This window comes from Narcine bancroftii, chromosome 1 (assembly GCF_036971445.1).
Source record: "Narcine bancroftii isolate sNarBan1 chromosome 1, sNarBan1.hap1, whole genome shotgun sequence".
NCBI lineage: Eukaryota > Metazoa > Chordata > Chondrichthyes > Torpediniformes > Narcinidae > Narcine > Narcine bancroftii.
The window spans coordinates 261,306,810-261,327,067 of record NC_091469.1 but is presented as its reverse complement, the minus strand read 5'-3'; the positions used below and the strand labels follow the sequence as shown (position 1 = coordinate 261,327,067).

The 20,258-nt window shown below is 41.1% G+C and overlaps 1 protein-coding gene across 5 annotated transcripts in view; it reads left to right on the top strand.

The window, feature by feature from the left end:
* Positions 1–15,046, top strand: part of ighmbp2 (immunoglobulin mu DNA binding protein 2) — a 55,477-nt gene extending 40,431 nt beyond the window's left edge. For 4 of the 5 annotated variants that reach the window (XM_069896866.1, XM_069896874.1, XM_069896857.1 and 1 more), the window contains 3 exons: positions 7,426–8,358; positions 9,161–9,339; positions 11,850–15,046. In XM_069896866.1, the coding sequence (XP_069752967.1) occupies positions 7,426–8,358; positions 9,161–9,339; positions 11,850–12,044 (1,307 nt within the window). In that variant the 3' untranslated portion in view covers positions 12,045–15,046. The remainder of the gene's footprint in view (positions 1–7,425; positions 8,359–9,160; positions 9,340–11,849) is intronic. The other variant, XM_069896891.1, reaches the window with a different exon arrangement.
* Positions 15,047–20,258: the final 5,212 nt, after the last annotated feature.

The window sequence follows — 20,258 nt, the reverse complement described above, 5'->3', positions numbered from 1 at the left end:
TCTTGGAGGGCACAATTGCTTTACCAGGATTATTTTGCTGACAGAACCTGTGCGTTTTGTACCTCTTCTCAAAATAATGTGCCACTCCTACCATTCCCTCCTTCGCCAAATATATTATTGCCTGTATGCAATTAAGCAGTACAGGTAAAAAGTGCAATAAGATACATAAATTATCAAGCAGGAAGGGTTCATAATTCGATTTCTGGTGCATCCCTGCTGTTTTCAGAACTTAAATTAGCAGGGGTGTCCACCTGAAGTTGTACTACAGCCGCCATATCAGGGAAGACCATTTTATTTTCAAGCAGTTTATTGCTTTCTGTACAAACGGTACAGTTCTGGTAGGGGTATAAATATCAAATATCAAATAATATTCCCTTCCCTATCATAAGGGCAAACAATTCAGATTGCTGGGAAAGACTGGATGGTGGAAGGCAGCCACCTTTATTACTTCATGTGCATTTTGGACAATGGCTCAACCTGAACGCTGATGACCTGTATCATCAACAAAAGCTGACCTGTCAACAAACCAAGTCGTAGCTTCATCAATGGGACTATTTATTAAATCTTGTCGTGTCAGAAGTCAAAAGATATTACGCTGTAAAACAATCATAATCTGGTTCTCCAGGTTCACCTGGAGGCGCTCATAAAAAAGACTGTCGAGTTAACAGTAATACAGTCATGGAAGGTCAAATATGAATTCACTAGGAGAGAAAGTTCATAGTGGCTCAAACGTGCTTGAGTCTTGTGGGTGGTTTGATTAGACGTCAGGAGAGCTGCCACTGAATGCTGGATGTAAACTTGTACTGATTAATGTAAGGTGGTATGGAAGGTAGTTGAGCAGGTTTGTCCTACCTCAAAGTGACGCTGACCATACCTCCTCTGATACTTCTCCAGTATTTTGAGGTCGAGGGTGTTGCAAGATGCCATGGACTTCGAGGGGTCAATGCTCCCTTTTGAGAAATCCTGTAAATTTGCCCCTGTATCAATCAAAAAATGGAAGAGGGACTTCCTGCAGCCACATTGTAATGACAGGGGGAGGGGGGAAGCAGTGCGAACCTCCGGCTCCTTATCGGATCACAAATGGAAGGGATTATTAGTAATAAAGATGCCGGATGGCAGTCGTCCTCTCCAAAGGAGGTGCACTCCCAGCACCAATGTCCTGCTTCACCACACTTATATAGACCTGTTGGCGAGGCGGTGGTCCACGAGATCATTATTAGGCATACTCAGTGCCTGGGCAGGGGGTCTAGAATTGGTCTCGCCCCCGAGTCAGGTTAGAGCACTGAAGAGGAACCTGTGTTGATTTGCTGGAATACAGCCAATTGTCTCTTATCATTATCTCTCATCAGTGTTCTTAAGAGAAATTTGTATGTCACTCTGGGTTTCAGTGGTGTCTCAACTCTCTCTTTATTACTTGACCAGAAAGCCATCACCACTCTTCTAGATTGTTCTGTTATTATCTGACCAGTTTAAATTAAGGTAAGCATTGCATCACAATTGCATTAAATTAAGCCAAGGGCTGGCCATCATTAAATGTCTGATCTGCAGCTTAAGTCTAATATGCTACAATAAAGTGCTCCCAAAATTCCTGTGCAGTTTCTTTGGGGAGGGGATTACATTCCAAGTAATAAATCACTTTATAAGCTAGCGCTGTGAGCGTGATATTTATCTGAGCAACTGGCGGGGGCCGGTACTGTCTCAGTTTTTAATACAACAATATGGGATGTAGCATTTTTTGCATTGCCCCCCCTCCCCCCCCCTTACCATTTCTCACTATCCTCAGGAATCAACATTTAATGGCACAGGGAAAAAAGGTAGTGGGTTGAGCCCCATACACGTTTTGAATTGATCTGATATAGTGAAAAAGCCCATTGGATCTCTATTTCTGTTGGGAGCCTGATGGGCTATTAACATTTCTCATCTGTCACTTTAATGTCCAATAGCTGTGAAGCCATTGTATGAATTGGCTTTTGTGTTGAACTGATAATTGACCTGTGATCTGTGTCTGCCAATTTAATTCTACAAAGCGCTAGTGAAGCAGATCTTTGTTTCAGGCACATTGCATAATATACTTAAAAGAGGAGATTCATTCCATTAGGAGTGAAGCACTCGAGGGCAGATTTCAAATTCCTGTTGATGATACATTCAGATTGATTTTTTTTAAACCCCTTCTTCCTCACACCCTGCACACTATAATAACACAAACAAAAGTGCTCGAGGAGCCTGGAAGGTGGGAGGCAAACTTCTTAGTTTTTTTTCCCCCCCAAAATGAGCAACAATTCTCCATCAAAACTGAGTCTGAAACCTCGTTTAGCTGCTTCTCTTCCCTCATGAACTCGCGAGAGATGGGGCTAGTGGCTGTGGCTGCTGGGATACATATGGGGGTGGTCTTGCCCACAAGGAATCTTTCAATTCCTCATCATCATTCTCCAAGAATAGGGTTGCTATGCCTGACAATCAGGTCCCCAAGATTTGTAAACCATCTAGGGCCTAGCTCAGTTCTCATTATTTCTCTGATTTTTCTCCCGATTGTAATCCTCACGTTCAGCCTGCAGGACCTTCTAGTCTTTGGATCTATCCTCCTTTGTACATAACACTATCCTTCTAAGACCTGCATTTTTCCCTCCAGTTTCATTCTTATGATTTTTGCCATTCTTGTGTACACTTTCTCCTTTCTTTCCTACATTTTTCTCCCATAGTAGTTGCTCTGCTTTTTCTATATCCCGTACAGACCACGTTTGTCCCGACTGGCCATGCTTTTTTTTTTGGAATATTTTATTTGATTTTTTTTAAATTATACATATTAAGATTTTAAATATACAATATATTAAACTTTTTCTCACAAAAACAGTCCCTCCCTCCCTCCCTCCCTCCCTCCCTCCCATATATTCCATTTGTTCACTGTCAGGGCTTACATATATTTTAAGTATACATGAGTACAGTTGAGGAAACTACTTTTTGGTATATACAAGTTTCTTTTACAACTTTTTTGTTCTGCATTATTACTGTATCTGGGCCTCTATGTGCTTCAGGTATGGCTGCCAGACCTTTACAAAAATCGTATTTATTCTCAAGTTATAAAAGAACTGGCCATGCTTCAATACCCAGTCTGTTTGTTAATGCTGCTGACAGTTGACAAAATTCTTTACCATACTTGGGATACAAATAACACATTTATTGTACTTGGGTGTCCCAATCACTCTTATCCACAATCTCCCGCCTGTTTTACAAATTCATCTTTTATCTGGGGGTCTCTGGCCAACCAGTCAAATTAAAATTTAACCTCAGGCAATTCATATAATTAGCTCAGAGTTTCACAGAATGGTTTAAGTGGGCAATATCACATTGGTATTTCTCAAGAAAATAGAGATGAAATAGATTATCTCAATGTGATCAGGCCGTGGTCTTTGGGTATGCTGGATATTAAAATTACATAAGTGAAAAGTTTCCATAGGCAAGTAAGTTGTTAATTAATAGACTCAGAGGAGCTAATGAGAAGATTGAATTTACCTGGTAGAGAATATACTGTCAAAATGTCAACAGAAGCAGATACTAGGGTCATTTTCAGGGGGATCTGGAGATGTCGGAGTAAAATAAAATATTTGCAGGACTATGTCAGATGAACTAAGGACTTTTAGATTTCTTTCAAAGAGCTAGCAGAAACAGAATGGGTTTAAAATCACTCTCTCGTATTGTACCTTTATAAACTTTTACATTTAGACATACAGCATGGTAACAGGCTTTTTCTGCCCAATTACATGCAATTGACCTACAAACCCGCCCCCCCTCCCCTCCCCCATATGTTTTGAACAGTGGGGTGAAACCCGAGTCCTTGGGGAAAACCCACACAGATACGGGGAGAATGTACAGGTACATGATCCTTTTTCCGGACATCTAAAATCCGAAAAGCTCCAAAATCCAGCAAGTGAGGACCAGTGGTTGGGGGAGGCGGTCAAGGGACCGATGGTCGGGGGAAGTGGGAGACAGCACAATTCGGGTGGGTATTCCGAAATCTGGAAAAATTCAAAATTCAGAACACACTGTTCCCCAAGGGTTCCGGATAAAGGATCATGTACCTGTACAAACTCCCAACACACAGCGTGGGATTCAAGCCCCAGCATTGCATTAACAGCTACGCTAACCATGTTGCCCGTCTTATTCTATTTGGACTCCACTACAGTGGAAACATATGACTGCTTTGACGCAACCTGTAAATGAATCGGTTCCGAGATGAATCAGTCCAAAGACCGCAACCAGTTAGATTTGGTGATTTAGTGAATGGGTTTGATCTTCTCGTCTTGCACTTCTTCCATGGTTTGATTGGCTCAGATATTTCTGTACAGTTAAGGAAAAAGGGAGCAGAACTTCCTTAAATGTAGAGTATCAAAGGTTTGAATAAATGGACATATTGCAGCTAAATACTGCTTGACATTCCACGTACTGCCTTGTTCCCCATCAGTGTCAAAAAACCATAACCAAGTGGTTCTCAACCTTTTTCTTTCCACTTACTTACCACTTTAAGAAATCCCTATGCCATCAGTGCTCCGTGGTTAGTAAGGGATTGCTTAAGGAGGGAAGGTTGAGAATCACTGCTCAAGACCTCATTGTTACTGAAATATTTTACTTGAGAAAAATGTAATTGGCCCATTTTCTTTGGAGTTAGGAAACCGGACACATAATGAGTCAATGAGGTACAATTAAAACAGTGGTTTTCAAACTTTCTATCCACCCACATACCACCTTAAGCAATCCCTTAGAGCAGGGGTGTCAAACTCAAATTCACGGAGGGCCAAAATTAAAAACTTGGACTAAGTCGAGGGCCAAACTAAATATTTATTGAAAATTTTCAACAACATCTGCATGTTTTCTCTTCTTTCAACATATGTAATGTTAAACTTTTTCTTATTAAAATAAATGTTTAATAATAGTTTTGGATAAACTCTTTCCAGAAGCATTAACAAATGAGAAATAAAATATTCAATAAATAATATTTCTCTATAGAGGATTTGTCAAATGTTGCTAGTGTGCTGTCGAATAGTAAAATCTGAGGGCTATTGAGAATGTGGGAGAATAACATGATACCTGAAACAATCAAATGGGTGACTGATTGTGGGCATGAACTCTAGCAGGGTTATTTGCCATGCCCTTTTTCCATTGGTACAGATATCCTTTGATTTACACACTTTTCAAGTTTTATGCCTAATGAGCTTGTATCCAGGTGCAGGACCATTTTTAACCAGGAATATATTTATCACTGTGACATGAAATTATTGGAAGATCGTTTTATCCTGAGATTAAAGTTCATAATGCTTACTCAGGCCTGTGTGCGGGAGGGCGGGGTTTGCGGGCGATCAGGTTGGACAACGAAAGTGCGGGGGCATCGGCTCTCGCTGCAGGGTGGCATCTCGGCGGATCAGCGGCCCCATCACCGTGAGTCGCGGGTCGGCCTGCGGCAGGGAGGGGGAGTGGGCAACGGTCCTGACGAGGTCAGGCCCGAGGCCTCCGGTTCCGGGCTCTGGGAAGCGGCCTTGGCTTCCCCTGACACCGGCCAGGCCCCAAAACCAGAGTCCACGGTGAGACCCTGCAACGTAAACAGAGGAGGTGGGGGCGATTTGCAGGCTGATGCCAATGCATTCTGGGATTTGTTGTATTACTGTGCATGCGCTACACTGGCGCGGCAGCCAGCGGGCCTCCTCTAATACATTTTTGAAATGATCTTGCGGGCCAAATATAATTATATCACGGGCCAAATTTGGCCCGCGGGCCAGAGTTTGACATGTGTGCCCTATGCCGTCGGAACTCTGTAATTAGTAAGGGATTGCTTAAGGTGGGATGTGAGTGGGAAGGAAAGGGTGAGAATCACTGCTCTTGACCCAATTGTTACTGAAATATTTTGCTTGAGAAAAATTGTCATTGGCCCATTTCCTTTAGCGTTCTGAAACCGTGCGCATGACGAGTCAATGAGGGATGATTAAAGCAGTGGTCTTCAAACTTTTTCTTCCCACCTACAGACCACCTTAAGCAATCCCTTACTAATCACAGAGCACCAATGGCACAGGGACGCGAGTGGAAAGAAAAAGGTTGAGAACTGTTGTATTGTGGTAACTTCACATCTGATTAGGTTATTTGTTAGGCAAGTGGTCAGAGAAGGACCCCCCCCCCCCCCCCCACCACCCCAAGAAAGGCTTAAATCACAGGAACAAAATAAGCTTCCGTTTCACTGCTCCCAATCTTACACACAGTCCTGATGTGGAATGTGGGGTCGCAGCTCCACGTTCACCCAAGTTCAGGTGCTGTCTGTGTGGAGTTTGTACGCTCTCCCCTTGTCTTGGACCAACAGGTCGGTCTCCTGACGAAGGCACCCGAACCCCCCGTTGAAACGCCGGCGTCCAGGGCGGTGGAGGAATTGGCTGAGAAGAGCGTGTTGCTCCCACCCCCCTCCCATGGTTGGAGAGGGATTAAACTGCGATCTCACGGCGCCGGGCTCATCTCCAACAAAAGGAGAGGGAGGCAGGGTCCGCCGCGCACGGAGCAAGGGGGAAGACATCGCTTTTCGGTCCGGTGTCGCCGCTGAAGCGCAGACCCAGCGAGGATGGTCCCCAACTCCATCCGCGTCTGTGTGTCCGGGAGCCGGGCGGGCTGAGTCCGGCGCTCCGATCCCCGGGATTCGGGACTCAGATCCCTCCACACCTCCGGCATCTTCATTTTCACCTTCAGTGTGCATGCGCTATACTGGCGCAGCAGCCAGCGGGCCAACTCTAATATATATTTAATATGATCTTGCGGGCCAAATATAATTATATCGCTGGCCAAATTTGGCCCGCGGGCCAGAGTTTGACATGTGTGCCTTAGAGCACCTATTGCATAGTGAATACTTAAAGTGGTATGTGAGTGGAAAAAGGTCAAGAACCACTGCCGTAACCTGAAAGGGCAGATAGCAACAATAGTTTTAAGCTTTCCTCACTTAACTGCTTCAATGATTCCCAAAATTAATCGATGTACTTTCAAGTTGAAGTTGGTCTAGGATGTAAGCTTGAGGAGCCATTAAACAAGTGGTATTCAGTCAACTACCCAGTGTTGTGCAGGTATACCCCATTTTACAAATGCTTACTTTACAAAATAAAAATAGTTTTTACAAAGAAATCTGTGTTTGCTTTTATGAAAGGATCTGAATGGGCTTTTGCTTTTATGTAAATAGCCTTCAATAGTAGTGAATGGGTCTTCAATTTACACCATTTTGGCTTATGAAAGGTTTCACAAGAACCCTCTAGTTTTGTAAAACTGCCTTCAATAGAATTGAATATTATCTGGAAATTGTATGTGTTTCCAGAAGAAGTGTTCAGAGGAATCAAGATCAGTTTCCACAGTTTTTCACATTATTGCATCACCATTTTGAGCACAATTTCATATTGATCCTTTTTCCAGGTGAAGTGGGCTTTCTGGCCGAAGACCGAAGAATAAACGTGGCAGTAACTCGTGCACGCCGTCACCTGATGGTGGTCTGTGACACGCGCACAGTCAGCACTCACCCATTTTTGAAATCCCTGGTTGACTACATGACGGAACATGGGGAAGTACGGTCCGCCTTTGAATACAGCGATGACCTTGCGTCGGAGAACTACTCCCATCCTGCCCTTCCAACTGATCAAAGGAGAGCAAAAGGTTCTTCTGTGCAAAAAAATGACAAAGGATCAAAAAGAGACAAAAGTTTGACAACTGGAAAATTACACAATGATTCAGAAAACCATAGATATCAAAAGGCTGAGAGTAGAAAAAAGGATGTGGATCTGGATAGTTGCACAATGAACAAAGAGAATGTCAGTTCTGAAACATTGGGAAAAAATGCCAAGACCATAAATGTAAAAGACAGCTCTGGGAAACTTAAGGAACAAATAATCCAATTTATAGAGGATAGTGCAATGAAGAAGTTAGAATTCCCTTCTTCGCTGAACTCTCATGACCGCTTGCTAGTGCATCAGATAGCAGAGGAACATGGCCTTGAGCATTTTAGTATCGGTGAAAACAAAGACCGGTTTATTGTTGTAGCGAAATCTGGTTTAGTCACAACAACAAGACAAAGACAGCTCGACTGTCAACGAGATCAAAAGTGCTCAGATGTACCTCTGAAACAGAGTGGCATCGCCCCTCGAACTTCTATGGAAAACGAAAATGAGCAGATTCTTGTTGAGAAGGGCGAACCGCAGGAGATCACTCCTTGTGTTTCTCAGTCTACGCTGGATTTAAAAACTCTATACGTGGAAAGAATGCAACGGGAACAAGCCAAGAGAGAGGAGAAAGCAAAGCAGAAGAAGAATTCCAGCACTCCAGCTTCCCTGAAGTCAAATCATAAAATACATGGTATGTATGGTTTCTTAAAGAGGAATTGAACGTCTATATTTATATGACTGGTGAAGTTGTTTATTGCGTGAAAGCCTCATCTCTGACAACTTGGGCTGAATGTTTAGCTTTATCAAAATTCCCACTGAATAGTTTAGTTTTATTACTGCTTTGTTTTGCCAAATCAATTTTTTTTTCTTGCAACTTTGTCCTGATTTTTGAAATGCAGTTTTTTTTTGTGTTTAAGGTACAGTGTTAATACACAATTTAAAAAGATTTAATAAGATAAATGTTTTTTTTTTAAATCAACCTTGGATCTGGTTTTAGACATGCCAGTTCTTCAAGAAAACATTCAAGTGACTCCTGCTTAATTGTACAATCTAAAAAATCACTACAAATACACAAGCTGGAACCTGTCTAATACAGAATCAATGTTGGACTCTTGGAATTGCTCTTCAAAGCAATATTCTATGTAAATGGAAATAGTGTGATACAGAACTTGAATTTACAAAAGTAATAGCTAATCAGAGTTAATAGACCTTTCAAGTCGGTTACTATTAATTCTATTGATCAACTCTAACTGGCTCTTGTTTTAGCTCTCGTTAGAATTGATGAATAGTACAATAATATTACAAAATACCAACAACATTACAAGTGACTGGGTTGTAGGAATGCTTGATATTATCAAACTGCTTTGATGTGAAAAAGCAATTTTGGTCTAACATTGAAACTGCATTGTGGACATGGCAATTTGGGTGATAGATTTTTAACCATTTCACTGCAGATTAAACAAATAAATCCTGCATCCCCAACTGTTTAATAGGGAAAAAGAAAGAAGTTCTTGCAATTGGTGAAGAAGAGGATATTGACGCACTCATTGCAGCATCAATAAAAGCAGACAGTGTTTGTGGATTTTTAAAGTGCAATGGGAGTATTCTCACCTTAGGCCAACATTGCATCCACTGTAACAAACGCTATTGTTTCAGCCATCACATCCCAGAGGTAAGAGTTTTGTTCAACAAGAAAGTGGGAGGTCTTTCCCCCAATGTTTAGAATTAATTTATTGATCTGGTTGTTGAATAGACCTTTATTCTTATAAAATTAAAATTTATTGTTGAGAGAGTAAAACATTAAAATCTGCAAATGCAGTGATTGAAGTAAAGACAATGCTGGAGAAACTCAGCAGGTCAAACAGCATGCTTTATGGAGTCATCTACTGCATCTGGTGCTCTCATTGTGGCCTTCTCAACGTCAGAGAGATTGGACGCAGATTGGGAGATCGCTTTGCTGAGCACCTTTGCCCTGTCCGCATCAATGTCAGAAATCTAGTGGCAACCATTTCAATTTTTCCCCCCACTCCCACGATCATACGTCTGTCCATGGCCTCATGCACTGCCAAATGAAGGCTACCCATAAATTGGAGAAGCAACATCTAATATTTCTCTGTTCACTCTCCAAATGGATGGCATTAACAGACTTCCCCAGCTTCTGCTAGACCACTCCCTGTTCCCTATCTGTTTCCTTTTCTCCAGCCCTCCACCCCATCCCTCTCCATTCACAGAGCTATCCACTCTCCTCCTGTTTACATTGTGGCCCTCTCCCTTATCCATCTGTTACCTCTTGCCTGTGGGCCTCTGCTCTTTCCCCTGCCCCTCTTCTCCCCCCCCCCACCATTTTATTCTGGTGGTTGCCTATACTTTGCTCATACCTTGATGAAGGGCTCAAACCCAAAACGTTGGTTATGTATCTTTACCATTTCTAAATAAAGTATGCTGTTCGACTTACTGAGTTTCTCTAGCATTGTTTTTACTTAATTTATTGTAACTCATTTGAGTACAGTACTCCAAAATATTTGCATGAATACCCAAGGTAGCATTTATAATTTGTTCTAGACTGTCTCCCATTGCCAACATTCCCTTAATGGTCTAAACGTTTTTCTATCTTGGCCTCGAGTATTTCAGCTCTCACAGTCCTCTGCAGTAGAGAACTTTGAAGATTCATGACCCTCAGAAAAAAGAAATTAGTTGTTAATTTTGTCTTAAATGGGGACTGTGCCTCTCAAATAAAAAGCCCTGATTAGAATGGGAGACATCCCAACATCTATTGCCACACCTCCTCAGAAACTTCTTAGATTTCAAAAGAGAGCCTCTCATTTTCCTAAACACCAATGGTGATAAGCAGGCTATGCATAAACTTTCTTAAGATAACTTCTTCATCCCAGGTATAAACCTAGCAAAAAATTTCTGAATTCGGCTCCTAAATCATCTTTTTTTTTTAAAAAAAAAAGGGAAAAACTGTGACGACGACAACTCTCAATGCTTCCAAATAGGGTGTTCCCTGGATTTGGATCCAGTAGCCAAGTAACAGTGTATATACCTCATCCAGATCGGCATGTCATTCCATGGTAGTGGTTCAGCTTCTGCCATCCTCCTTGGTGATAGAGTTTGTGTTTTGAAGAACACAAGAAGATTAGAAATAGAAGCATGATGGACCGATTTGGCCCATCACAGCTAATCTGGTTCTGGACTCAGCTCGACACCTACCAGATCCTTATTACTCTATTTCCCTATTCTAATGCACCTTAAATGTAATGAGGCAGCCTCTAATGCTTCATTGGTCAGAGGATTCCATAGATTCATTACCCTGGGAACAGCAGTTTTCCTTCATTGGTCTTAAATTTCTCTCCTGAATCTTGAGGCTATGTCTCTTCATTCTAGTTTCACCTACCAGTGGAAGCAGCCTCAATCATATACATTACTTTCATAATTTTATGTGTCTAAGATGCCCTCTAATCTTTCTAAACTCCAGTGAACATCACAACTGGCTATTCAATTTATTCTCATAGGCTAACCCCATCATTTCCAGAATCAACCTCTTCTCCCAAGCCAGCATCTCCTTTCTCATTAGGAGAACAGAATTGTACACAATGCTTCATGTGTGGCCTCGCCAGTACCCTGTTCCAGCCTTCTAACAATGAAGGTGAACATTTCTGTTTGCCTTCTTCATTGCCTGCTGCACCTGCAAAGTATCTTTTTAGTTAACAAATTGTTGCATTGGATTCTGCAGATAGAACATACTGCAGCCACAGTATTCAGGTGACAGGAAGAATTAAAATTAGCATCTGAATCTATTTGCAATTCTTAATCACTTTTTCTCCCCCCAAAAAATGTGCAAGACTTACAAAATCAGATTTGGAATTATTTGACCACGACTTTTTCATAACCAACTGAGGTAGGATCCTGCAAGGTGCATCCTTTGTTTACGTTTCTCTCCCTGTAGATGCCTGCCTGAGCAGCATTTTTATACTCTTAGTATTCAGTTCTTTCTTTCTTTCTAATTAGAACATTTGAATTTGAGAAATTTCGCTAAGTTTGAATTTGATCTGGTCATAAATTTTCATTCAAGATCCTGTAGGCTTGCATCTGTTTAGTCATTTTTGATTATCCACCCCCTTCTGTCACCATTGTCATGAATAATGGACGAAGCTCCCATCTCTGCTGCTGCCCTTCTAGGTTCATGGGTGTAGTGGACATGCCAAAGCTCACGCTCGAAAACTCATCAGCAGAGAAGGTATTCTCTATGCAGGCAGCGGCACTAAAGATAAGACATTGGATCCAGTGAAGAAGGCTCACCTACAGAAAAAGTTGGAAAAGAAGATTGATCAGTTAGCTAGCCAGCGAAGTGCCAAAAAGGAAAGTAAAAAGTGAAGTCAAATTGCTGCACTGTGAATTTAAGTAACCAAAAAACTATATAATTATTTTGAATTTTCTTGCAACTCCTAGAGATCAAAATATACAAATAAATTAAAATAACTATCAAACACTAGATCAGTGGTCCTCAAACTTTTTCTTTCCACTCACATACCACTTTAAGTAATCCCTATGCCATGGGTGCTCTGATTAATAAGGGATTGTTTCAGGTGGTATGTGGGTGAAAGAAAAAGTTGAAAAATCATTGTTTTAATCGTACCTGATTGACTCGTTATGTGCACGGTTTCATAACTCCAAAGGAAAAGAACTCAAAGGAAAATATTTCATTAACAATTGAGTCTAGAGCAATGATTTTCATCCATCCCATTCACATACCATCTGAAGTAATCCTTTACTAATCACAGGGCACCTATCACATGGCATAGGGAATACTTAAAGTGGTATGCGAGTAGGAAGAAAGGTTCAGAACCACTGGTCTAGATAACTGAGAATTGGCACATGAGAAATGCAATATATAATTACTCATTTATTTAATTGATACACTGCAATAGCAAGTAAGCTAACTATTTACCTTTACAACTTTGTCAAACGTGACTGCATGATTAAGTTTTCATGTTGGAAAATAGATTGAATATTGGGATCCGCTATTACCCTTTCCATTTAAGTGGAACAAATGTAAATATGTCAAGCTGACTTCACATAATTCAATGTTGCAAACCAATGCTTCAATAAAATGTGTGGATTTTGAAACAAAGGCTACCCATTATGTTTGAAATGACAATGTTCCATGTGCAGTCTTTACATCGTTAGACTGATGACCACTTCTAAAGTATTAAAATGCACAGTTAAATTTGTGATTTACTGCTGTGATTTGCCTCCACAGAGTGCTATTTATTTCTGTCTTCACTGGTTAGCTGCTTGTGAGAGTTCAGTGCAGTTGGGTGCAAAGCTAACGGACAGGTATCTGCCTGACAGCATTGGTCAATGAAAGTCAAGATATTGCTGGGTCTCCGTGGGCTGTTTTCTTTGAAGTTAGTGGTAAGCACCAATAATTGATCCAGAGTGCAAAGTCTGGGCTTGAGTTTTACAGCACAAGAACAGACCCTTTACCTCAACTTCTCCAAGCCATGTGTCCCATTTGACTGCATTCAGCCTATATGTCTACATCTTCCCTGTCCATTTATGTCTAAATTTATTTTATGTTACATTTGTCCCAGCCTTTACCACTTCCTTTGGAAGCTCATTCCATGTACTCTTCCTCCTTTTACCTTAAATCTCTGCCCACTAGTTTTTGATTGCCCTCACCTCTTCACAGAATTCAAGCCAACCAGTCCTGGTAATATGGTCATGTATCTTTTCTGCACCATTTCCATCTTAAATTATCTCTTTACCTCAGTGACCAGAACTGCACACAATTGTCCAAATGCAGTATCACTAAAGTCGTAACATCCTGTTTCTATACTCAATGCCCTAACCTATAAGGAGTGTCTCAAATGCCTTCTTCACCACCCAGTCCACCTATGTCACAACTTTCAATGTAACTGTCCCTTGGTCTCTTTCCTGTAATGCTAAAAATCTACCATTCACTGGGCAAATCAAGCCCTGGTTTAACCTATCCCCCAAATGCAACATCTTGCATTTGTGTGAATTAAATTTTACCTGCCATTCCTTGGTCCACTTTCCTAGTTCATAATCTTGGATAACCTTCCTCGGTATATCACCAATTTTGATGATGTCAACAAACTTGTACATTGTGCTAAATACATTGTAATTCAAGTCATTAGTTTAGATGACAAAGAACAGCACTGTAACAACCCTCCACTCCCCTCTTGTCTCTGACCATCACGCCAATTCAGTATCCAATTGGCCAGCTCACCCTGAATCCATAAGCAAAAGGCTAGCTTGTCTAATATTCCAAACATTGGATTACAATGAGGAAAAATTTGTTCTGTTTTTATTTTCACTGTCAATGTGGCTTTCAGCTCAATATTTGGTCCCACCAATGTCCAAATCAGAATTTATTGTCATGAACAAATCATGAAATTAGTTGTTTTGAGGCTGCTTTAAAAATAAATCAGTGCAAAAAGTGAGAGAAAGTGAGATAATGGTTCATTGTCCATTCAAATATCTGATGGCAGAGTGGAAGAAGCTGTCCTTGTGTTTGTCTTCAGGCTCTATTACTTCCTTTCTGATGGTAGCAGTGTTAAGAGGGCATGGCTTGGGTGGTGGGGATCCCAAGTAGAGTCTAGTTTCTTTAGACACTGCCTCAGATGTCCTGAATGGAGTGGAAACTGATGTCTGTGGTGGCACTGGCTGAGTTCACAACTCTTTGCAATTTTTAAATCTCTTGTTCTTTGCATTGGCACACTCCATATTATATAGTGATGCAACCAGTTACAATGCTCTTCACGGTACACCTGTAGAAATTTGCAAGTCTTTGGTGACATACTGTATTGTGGAGGGTTGTGGCTCTCATGTGACAGCTCTTCCCATTGCCTGGTCAGAAGACATATTACCTGCTAATAAAGGTTTGGCTTCACCCCACCGATCAGTGCACACCTGACCATTGGCCCTTTTAAGTACCTGTACTTGGCCTTGGGCCATTAGCTTTTGTAATCAATTAGACCTTGCTGGCACCTGGGCTGGACTCCCCAGCCCTCCAGTACTATAAAGGGTGCATGTGCACTTGCCTCTCTCTTTTTTTGCCATCTCCAAGGGACCACCCTGCTTCACTCCAGGCAGAATACTGTGAAACAATGCTGGAGAAATTGTTTGGTGAGGTGTAAAAGGTTGGGAGCATCTTTGTATCTTGAGTAGCAAAGAGCCATGCCTGCACTGAATCAAGGGGTAGCAGGCATCATTGTTTCTTTTCCTTGATTGTATGCAACAGCACTGTGTACTCTAGTGTGTGTGTGTGTGTGTGTGTGTGTGTGTGTGAGAGAGATCCCTGTTGCTATCTTCCCACATAAGTCTTCTGTAATTAAAGTAATTTACTGTCAGACTGTGTTCAGAGTCCTTGCTTTTGAGACCCATTGAATCGGTTCCCTCACTCACAACACATACTAAATCACCTCAAACTCCTCACAAAGCCATTGGTGAGCCTTCTTCATGATTGCATTGACGTGGAGGGCCAGGACTGATCCTCCGAGATATTAACACCCAGGAACTTGAAGCTTTAAATTTTTCAGACCTTGATGAGGACTGTATCGTGTTCTCCTGATTTTCTCTTCTTGAAGTCCACAATCAGTTCCTTGGTTTTGCTAACATTGAGTGCAAGGTTGTTTTTGTGACACCACTCAATGAGCTGATCTCTCTCTCTCCTGCATGCTTCCTCATTTCCGTCTGTGATTCTGCTGACTGTGATGTCATCTGCAGATTGCATTGGACTTGTGCCTTGCCCCACAGTCATGAGTGTATAGCAAGTTGAGCAATGGAGCAACTTCACCACAACATCCCATTAATGTACTCAACACTGTACTTTGATTGCTGAAGGCAAAGGTACCAAAAGCTCTCTATGACCCTATCTACCTTCGATGCACCTTTCAGGGAACTGTATATCACTATTCCAGATCCTTCTGTTCTGCACTTCTCATTGCCCTCCCATTTACCATGCACTACCTTGATTAGTCTTCCCAAAGTGCAATACCTCATACCTGTCCTCTAACTTTTATCTGCCATTGTGCAGTCCATTTTTTCAGATGGTCTTGATCCACCTGCAAGCTTTAAAAGCCTTCCTTGCTGTCCACTACACCTCTAATCTTTCCGTCATCTGCTAATCCAATTTACAACATTGTCATCCAGATTGTTAAAATAGATGACAAACAACAATGGACTCTATACCAATCCCTGAGACACACCACTAGTCATTGGCCTCCAGTTAGAGAGGCCATCGTCTGCTACCACACTCTGGCTTCTCCCACAAAGCCAATGTTTAATCCATTTTACCACCTCATCCTGCATACCGAGTGACTGAACCTTCTTGATTAAGATCCCATGTGTGATCATGTCCATAAACTTGACTTCAGTAAGGCCTTTGACATCTGATTGCACAAGTTCAGCCTGACAAAACAACATTATTCAGTCCTCAGTGCAACCATCCATGGCCTTTCCTCCATCAATTTTCCTGCTCAAAGAAAAATTGATTGATTAAACAAACAAAGCCATGTTGACTGTCCCAAATCGACCTCCATCTATCCTAGGTCTTAGAATACCTTCCAATAACTTATCCAATACTTGCATCAGGCTCACCAGTCTATAATATCATGGCTTATTCATGGAGACTTTTTAAAACATTACTTAGCTTCTTCATTCTTCTGGGCCCACATCTGTGACTATGGGCATTCTAAATATCTGCCAGGAGACTTGAAATTTCTACACTTGTTTCCTGAAAGATCTGAGAGAATATCTTTAATTTTTTTAAAATTAGAATTTAGACACAGCCCACTAGTCCATGCCACCCAATTTACCTCCACCACTCCCCCTCCCCCCCTACCCCAGTGTGTTTTGAACACTGGGAGGAAACTGGGGGAAAACAAACAAACTCCTTTCAGACAGTGTGGGATTCAAACCCCGGTCCCAATCACTGTAAAGGCATTGCGTTAGCCACTATGCCAACCATACCACCCCAAAGCTGTTAAGCTCTGGTAATTTACCCACCCTTATTTACCCCAAGACACCTCCTCTTTCATCTGTTTAGATTCCCTAACATTGCTTTTTTTTGCCTTGCTTCTATAGACACCGTGTCCATCTCGAGTCAATGCAATTGCAAAAAAAAAACTCCCCACCTCCTTTGGCCACTCTGATCTTCCTCTTATATGGAAGTCTTTAGGATTTTCCTCCATCTTATCTGCCAGAGCAACTTCATGCTTTCTTTTACCCTCCTGATTTCCTCCTTCAGTTTTTGTTTGCAATTTTTATACCCAAGTACCTCATGCAACTGGCTATGCTTCATTCTTTTAACAAGATCCTCAATCTTCCTCGAAAATAAAGCTTCCTGTTGTTAAATTTGCCATTAATTCGGACAGTAACATACAACTCCATACTCTCAAAACTTTACCTTTGAAAGCCTCCCACTTACCAAGCACCATCTTGCCAGAATAAGCAACTGGTCCCAATCAACACTTACCTAATCCTTTCTCATTCCCTCAAGATTAGCCTTTCTCCAGTTTCAAATCTCAACCCAAGGACCAGACCTACCGGTAATAGGAGATCCAGTCAGTCCCTCTCTCCCTCTATATTTATTTAAGAGACTTTCCTGGACACATTTGACAAAGTCTAACTCATCTACCCCTTTTACAGTATGGGGGGTTTCCAGTCAAAATGCAGAAAGTTGAAATCACCTACTATAACAACTTGGTTTCCTGCAACTGTCTGCTCTCTCTCTGTAGATTTGCTCCTCCAATTCTCGCTGACTATTTGGTGGTCTATAACAGGGGTCCTCAACCTTTTTCATTCCACTCACATACCACCTTAAGCAATCCCCTTGCCATCGGCGCTCTGTGATGAGTAAGGGATTGCTTAAGGTGGTATGCGAGTGGGAAGAGAAGGCTGACTTCTCTAGACCCAATTGTTACTGAAATATTTTGCTTGAGAAAAATTGTCATTGGCCCATTTCCTTTTGAAGTTATGAAACCATGCACATAACGAGTTAATTAGGTACAATTAAAACAGAGGTTTTCAAACTTTTTCTTTCCACCCACATACCACCTTAAGCAATCCCTTGCTAATCACAGAGCACCTATGGCATAGGGATTACTTAAAGTGGTATGTGAGTGGAATGAAAGAGGTTGAGAACCACTGGTCTACAATAAAATTCTATTAAAGTGGTTATCCCTTCCTAATTCCTATGTTCCATCCATATAGTAGGCAAGCCCTCCACTGCTGTGATATTTTCCCTGACTAGCAAATGCTACATCTCCCCCTTTCATCTTTCTCCCTCTATCATGTCTGCAACAACTGAACCACAGAACATTGAGCTGCCAGTCCTACCACTCCTGAAAGTGTCTCACTAATCAAGGTTCAGGTTCCTTTTATTGTCATGTAATAATATAAAAATAAAATGCACAAGATATACTTTAACTTTTGTGGCCAGGAAGCAAACAGAGAGTATCCATGTGCATTGCCTGGCATCCGCAACAATAGGAGAAAGCGTTACTGAGTGCCTGTGGATTTGCCTTGACTATTGGCCACAATGACATACTTCCATCTGCCAATCCACGTTCTCAGCATACCCATCTTTCCTACAATACTCCTTCCATTGAATAGACGCCTCACTTCCTTTTGATAAGCAGGATTATCAACATCTTTTATCCACAACTACCATCTGCTCAGGCACACAGATTTCCATCCTCCTGAAAATCTTGTTTAAATACCATTCCCCCACCACGTCCCACCCCCAGAACTGCAATCATAACCCTCACCCCTCTGGTTCAGATGCACACTGTCCCATTGGTACAGACTTCACTTTCCCTGGAAGAGAGCCCAATGGTCCAAAAATCTGAAGCCCTCTGGATGCATGCAGTCTGCCTTGCTCGTGCATGCTTGGTTTGATGCCCATTTTATTTCATGCAATGGTTGAACTTTTCCACACCATGACAAGAAAATTATTGCACAATTTCACAGTGGAGCTAATGGTCATTGATGTGCATCCAGTAACTCTATGGTCTCCTTCTCTCCCTTGTGACACACAGTACCGATTACAGCTTGGACTGACAAGTCTATATTTTATTGCTGCTTTTGAAATTTATTAAATTTAAAGCTTAACCCAATTACAAATTAAACATCTAAAGAATTAATGGTTGCCACATTTAAGGGAGAGTGATAAATCACGATCCAAATAGGCTGTGTCACTTCATTACAACATGAGAAATTTAGAAACAACATTCTCAGCACAAGAAATGACCACTGCTGGTGCAACCAGTAGGCCAACGAGGCAAGTCACCTAGGGCACAACAGACCTCAGGGAGTGCTGTTGAAGAGAGATTCCAACAATTCTGGCACCTCTGTGTCATGAATGAAGTGGTTCTGATAAGGCAGAGGGAGGAAGTTGTATGGCGTACATCAAACGTCACATTAGGTATTGAATTCACCACTCAGCCTGCTCAGCACCCACTAACTGCATTCAGTCCGGCCTAGGGTGCAAAATAGTCTGTTGACAATTCAGTAACCTTCTATTCTGCCTCAAGCTCAGAGCAAAATGGAGCAGCATTTTAAAATCATTGCACAGGTGGATTTCCAGATGCATTTGATCTTAGATTAAAGTAATTCAAAAGATTGAAAAAAATGTCTCTTTCTAAAATATTTTTGAGTTTAACATAATAATCCTACATACAGTCAAATATAACAAAAAGCATGTCATATCATATACATATCACAAACTAATACAAATGTAATTCAAAAAATCCATCCATAACTGTTGATTTAACATTATTTCTTAAAAATAATTCTGGATAGAAACCCATTGAGTTACATCATACCAATTTGATGAGTATGATCTAGGTCAATCTTAATTAAACCCATACGTAATCAATTAATCTAAAAAAAGGAATAAAAATAAAAAAGGAAGCATAAAAAGCTAAATCTAATCTACTCCCTCCCTCTAATCAAGGTTACCTTGTGGAAAAAAAGAAAACAAAGGTTTGGATCAAATAGCGACCATCAGAAACCAGAAAATCAGAGCATCCAAACTTCTTAAATCTGCCGATCATGATTAGGATCTGTGAACGGGCCCCACATCTATTCAAATTGAAACCTTCTATCTATAATGATGTATCTAATTTTTTCCAAGCTTAAATAGAACATTACATCATGCAACCACTGTGTACACGTAGGTGAAGAGTCACCTTTCTATTTCATTAAAATTGCTTGTCTGACTCTCGAGATGCAGGCAAAAATATATTTGGTTCACGAGAAAAACCAAACTAAGCCATTAAAATCATCTGTGTTAGCAATTTTTGGTGCCATTTTACCCTTTTCCAAATTTACACAATCTGATAATAAATAGGTTGAGAATATGGGCTCAATTTAGGAAATGTTTTGGTAATAATAGTTTCTCTCTTGCTAGTCCCATTATCGATAACCATCTCTTTCAGCCAGCTGTATTAGATGCAGACTTTAAGGGATGGTACAGATTGGGTATCAAAAGTTAAAGATCTTTCTATTCAAAAAAACTTTGTTTCTTTTGAAGAACTGTCAGTCAAATGTAATCTTTCT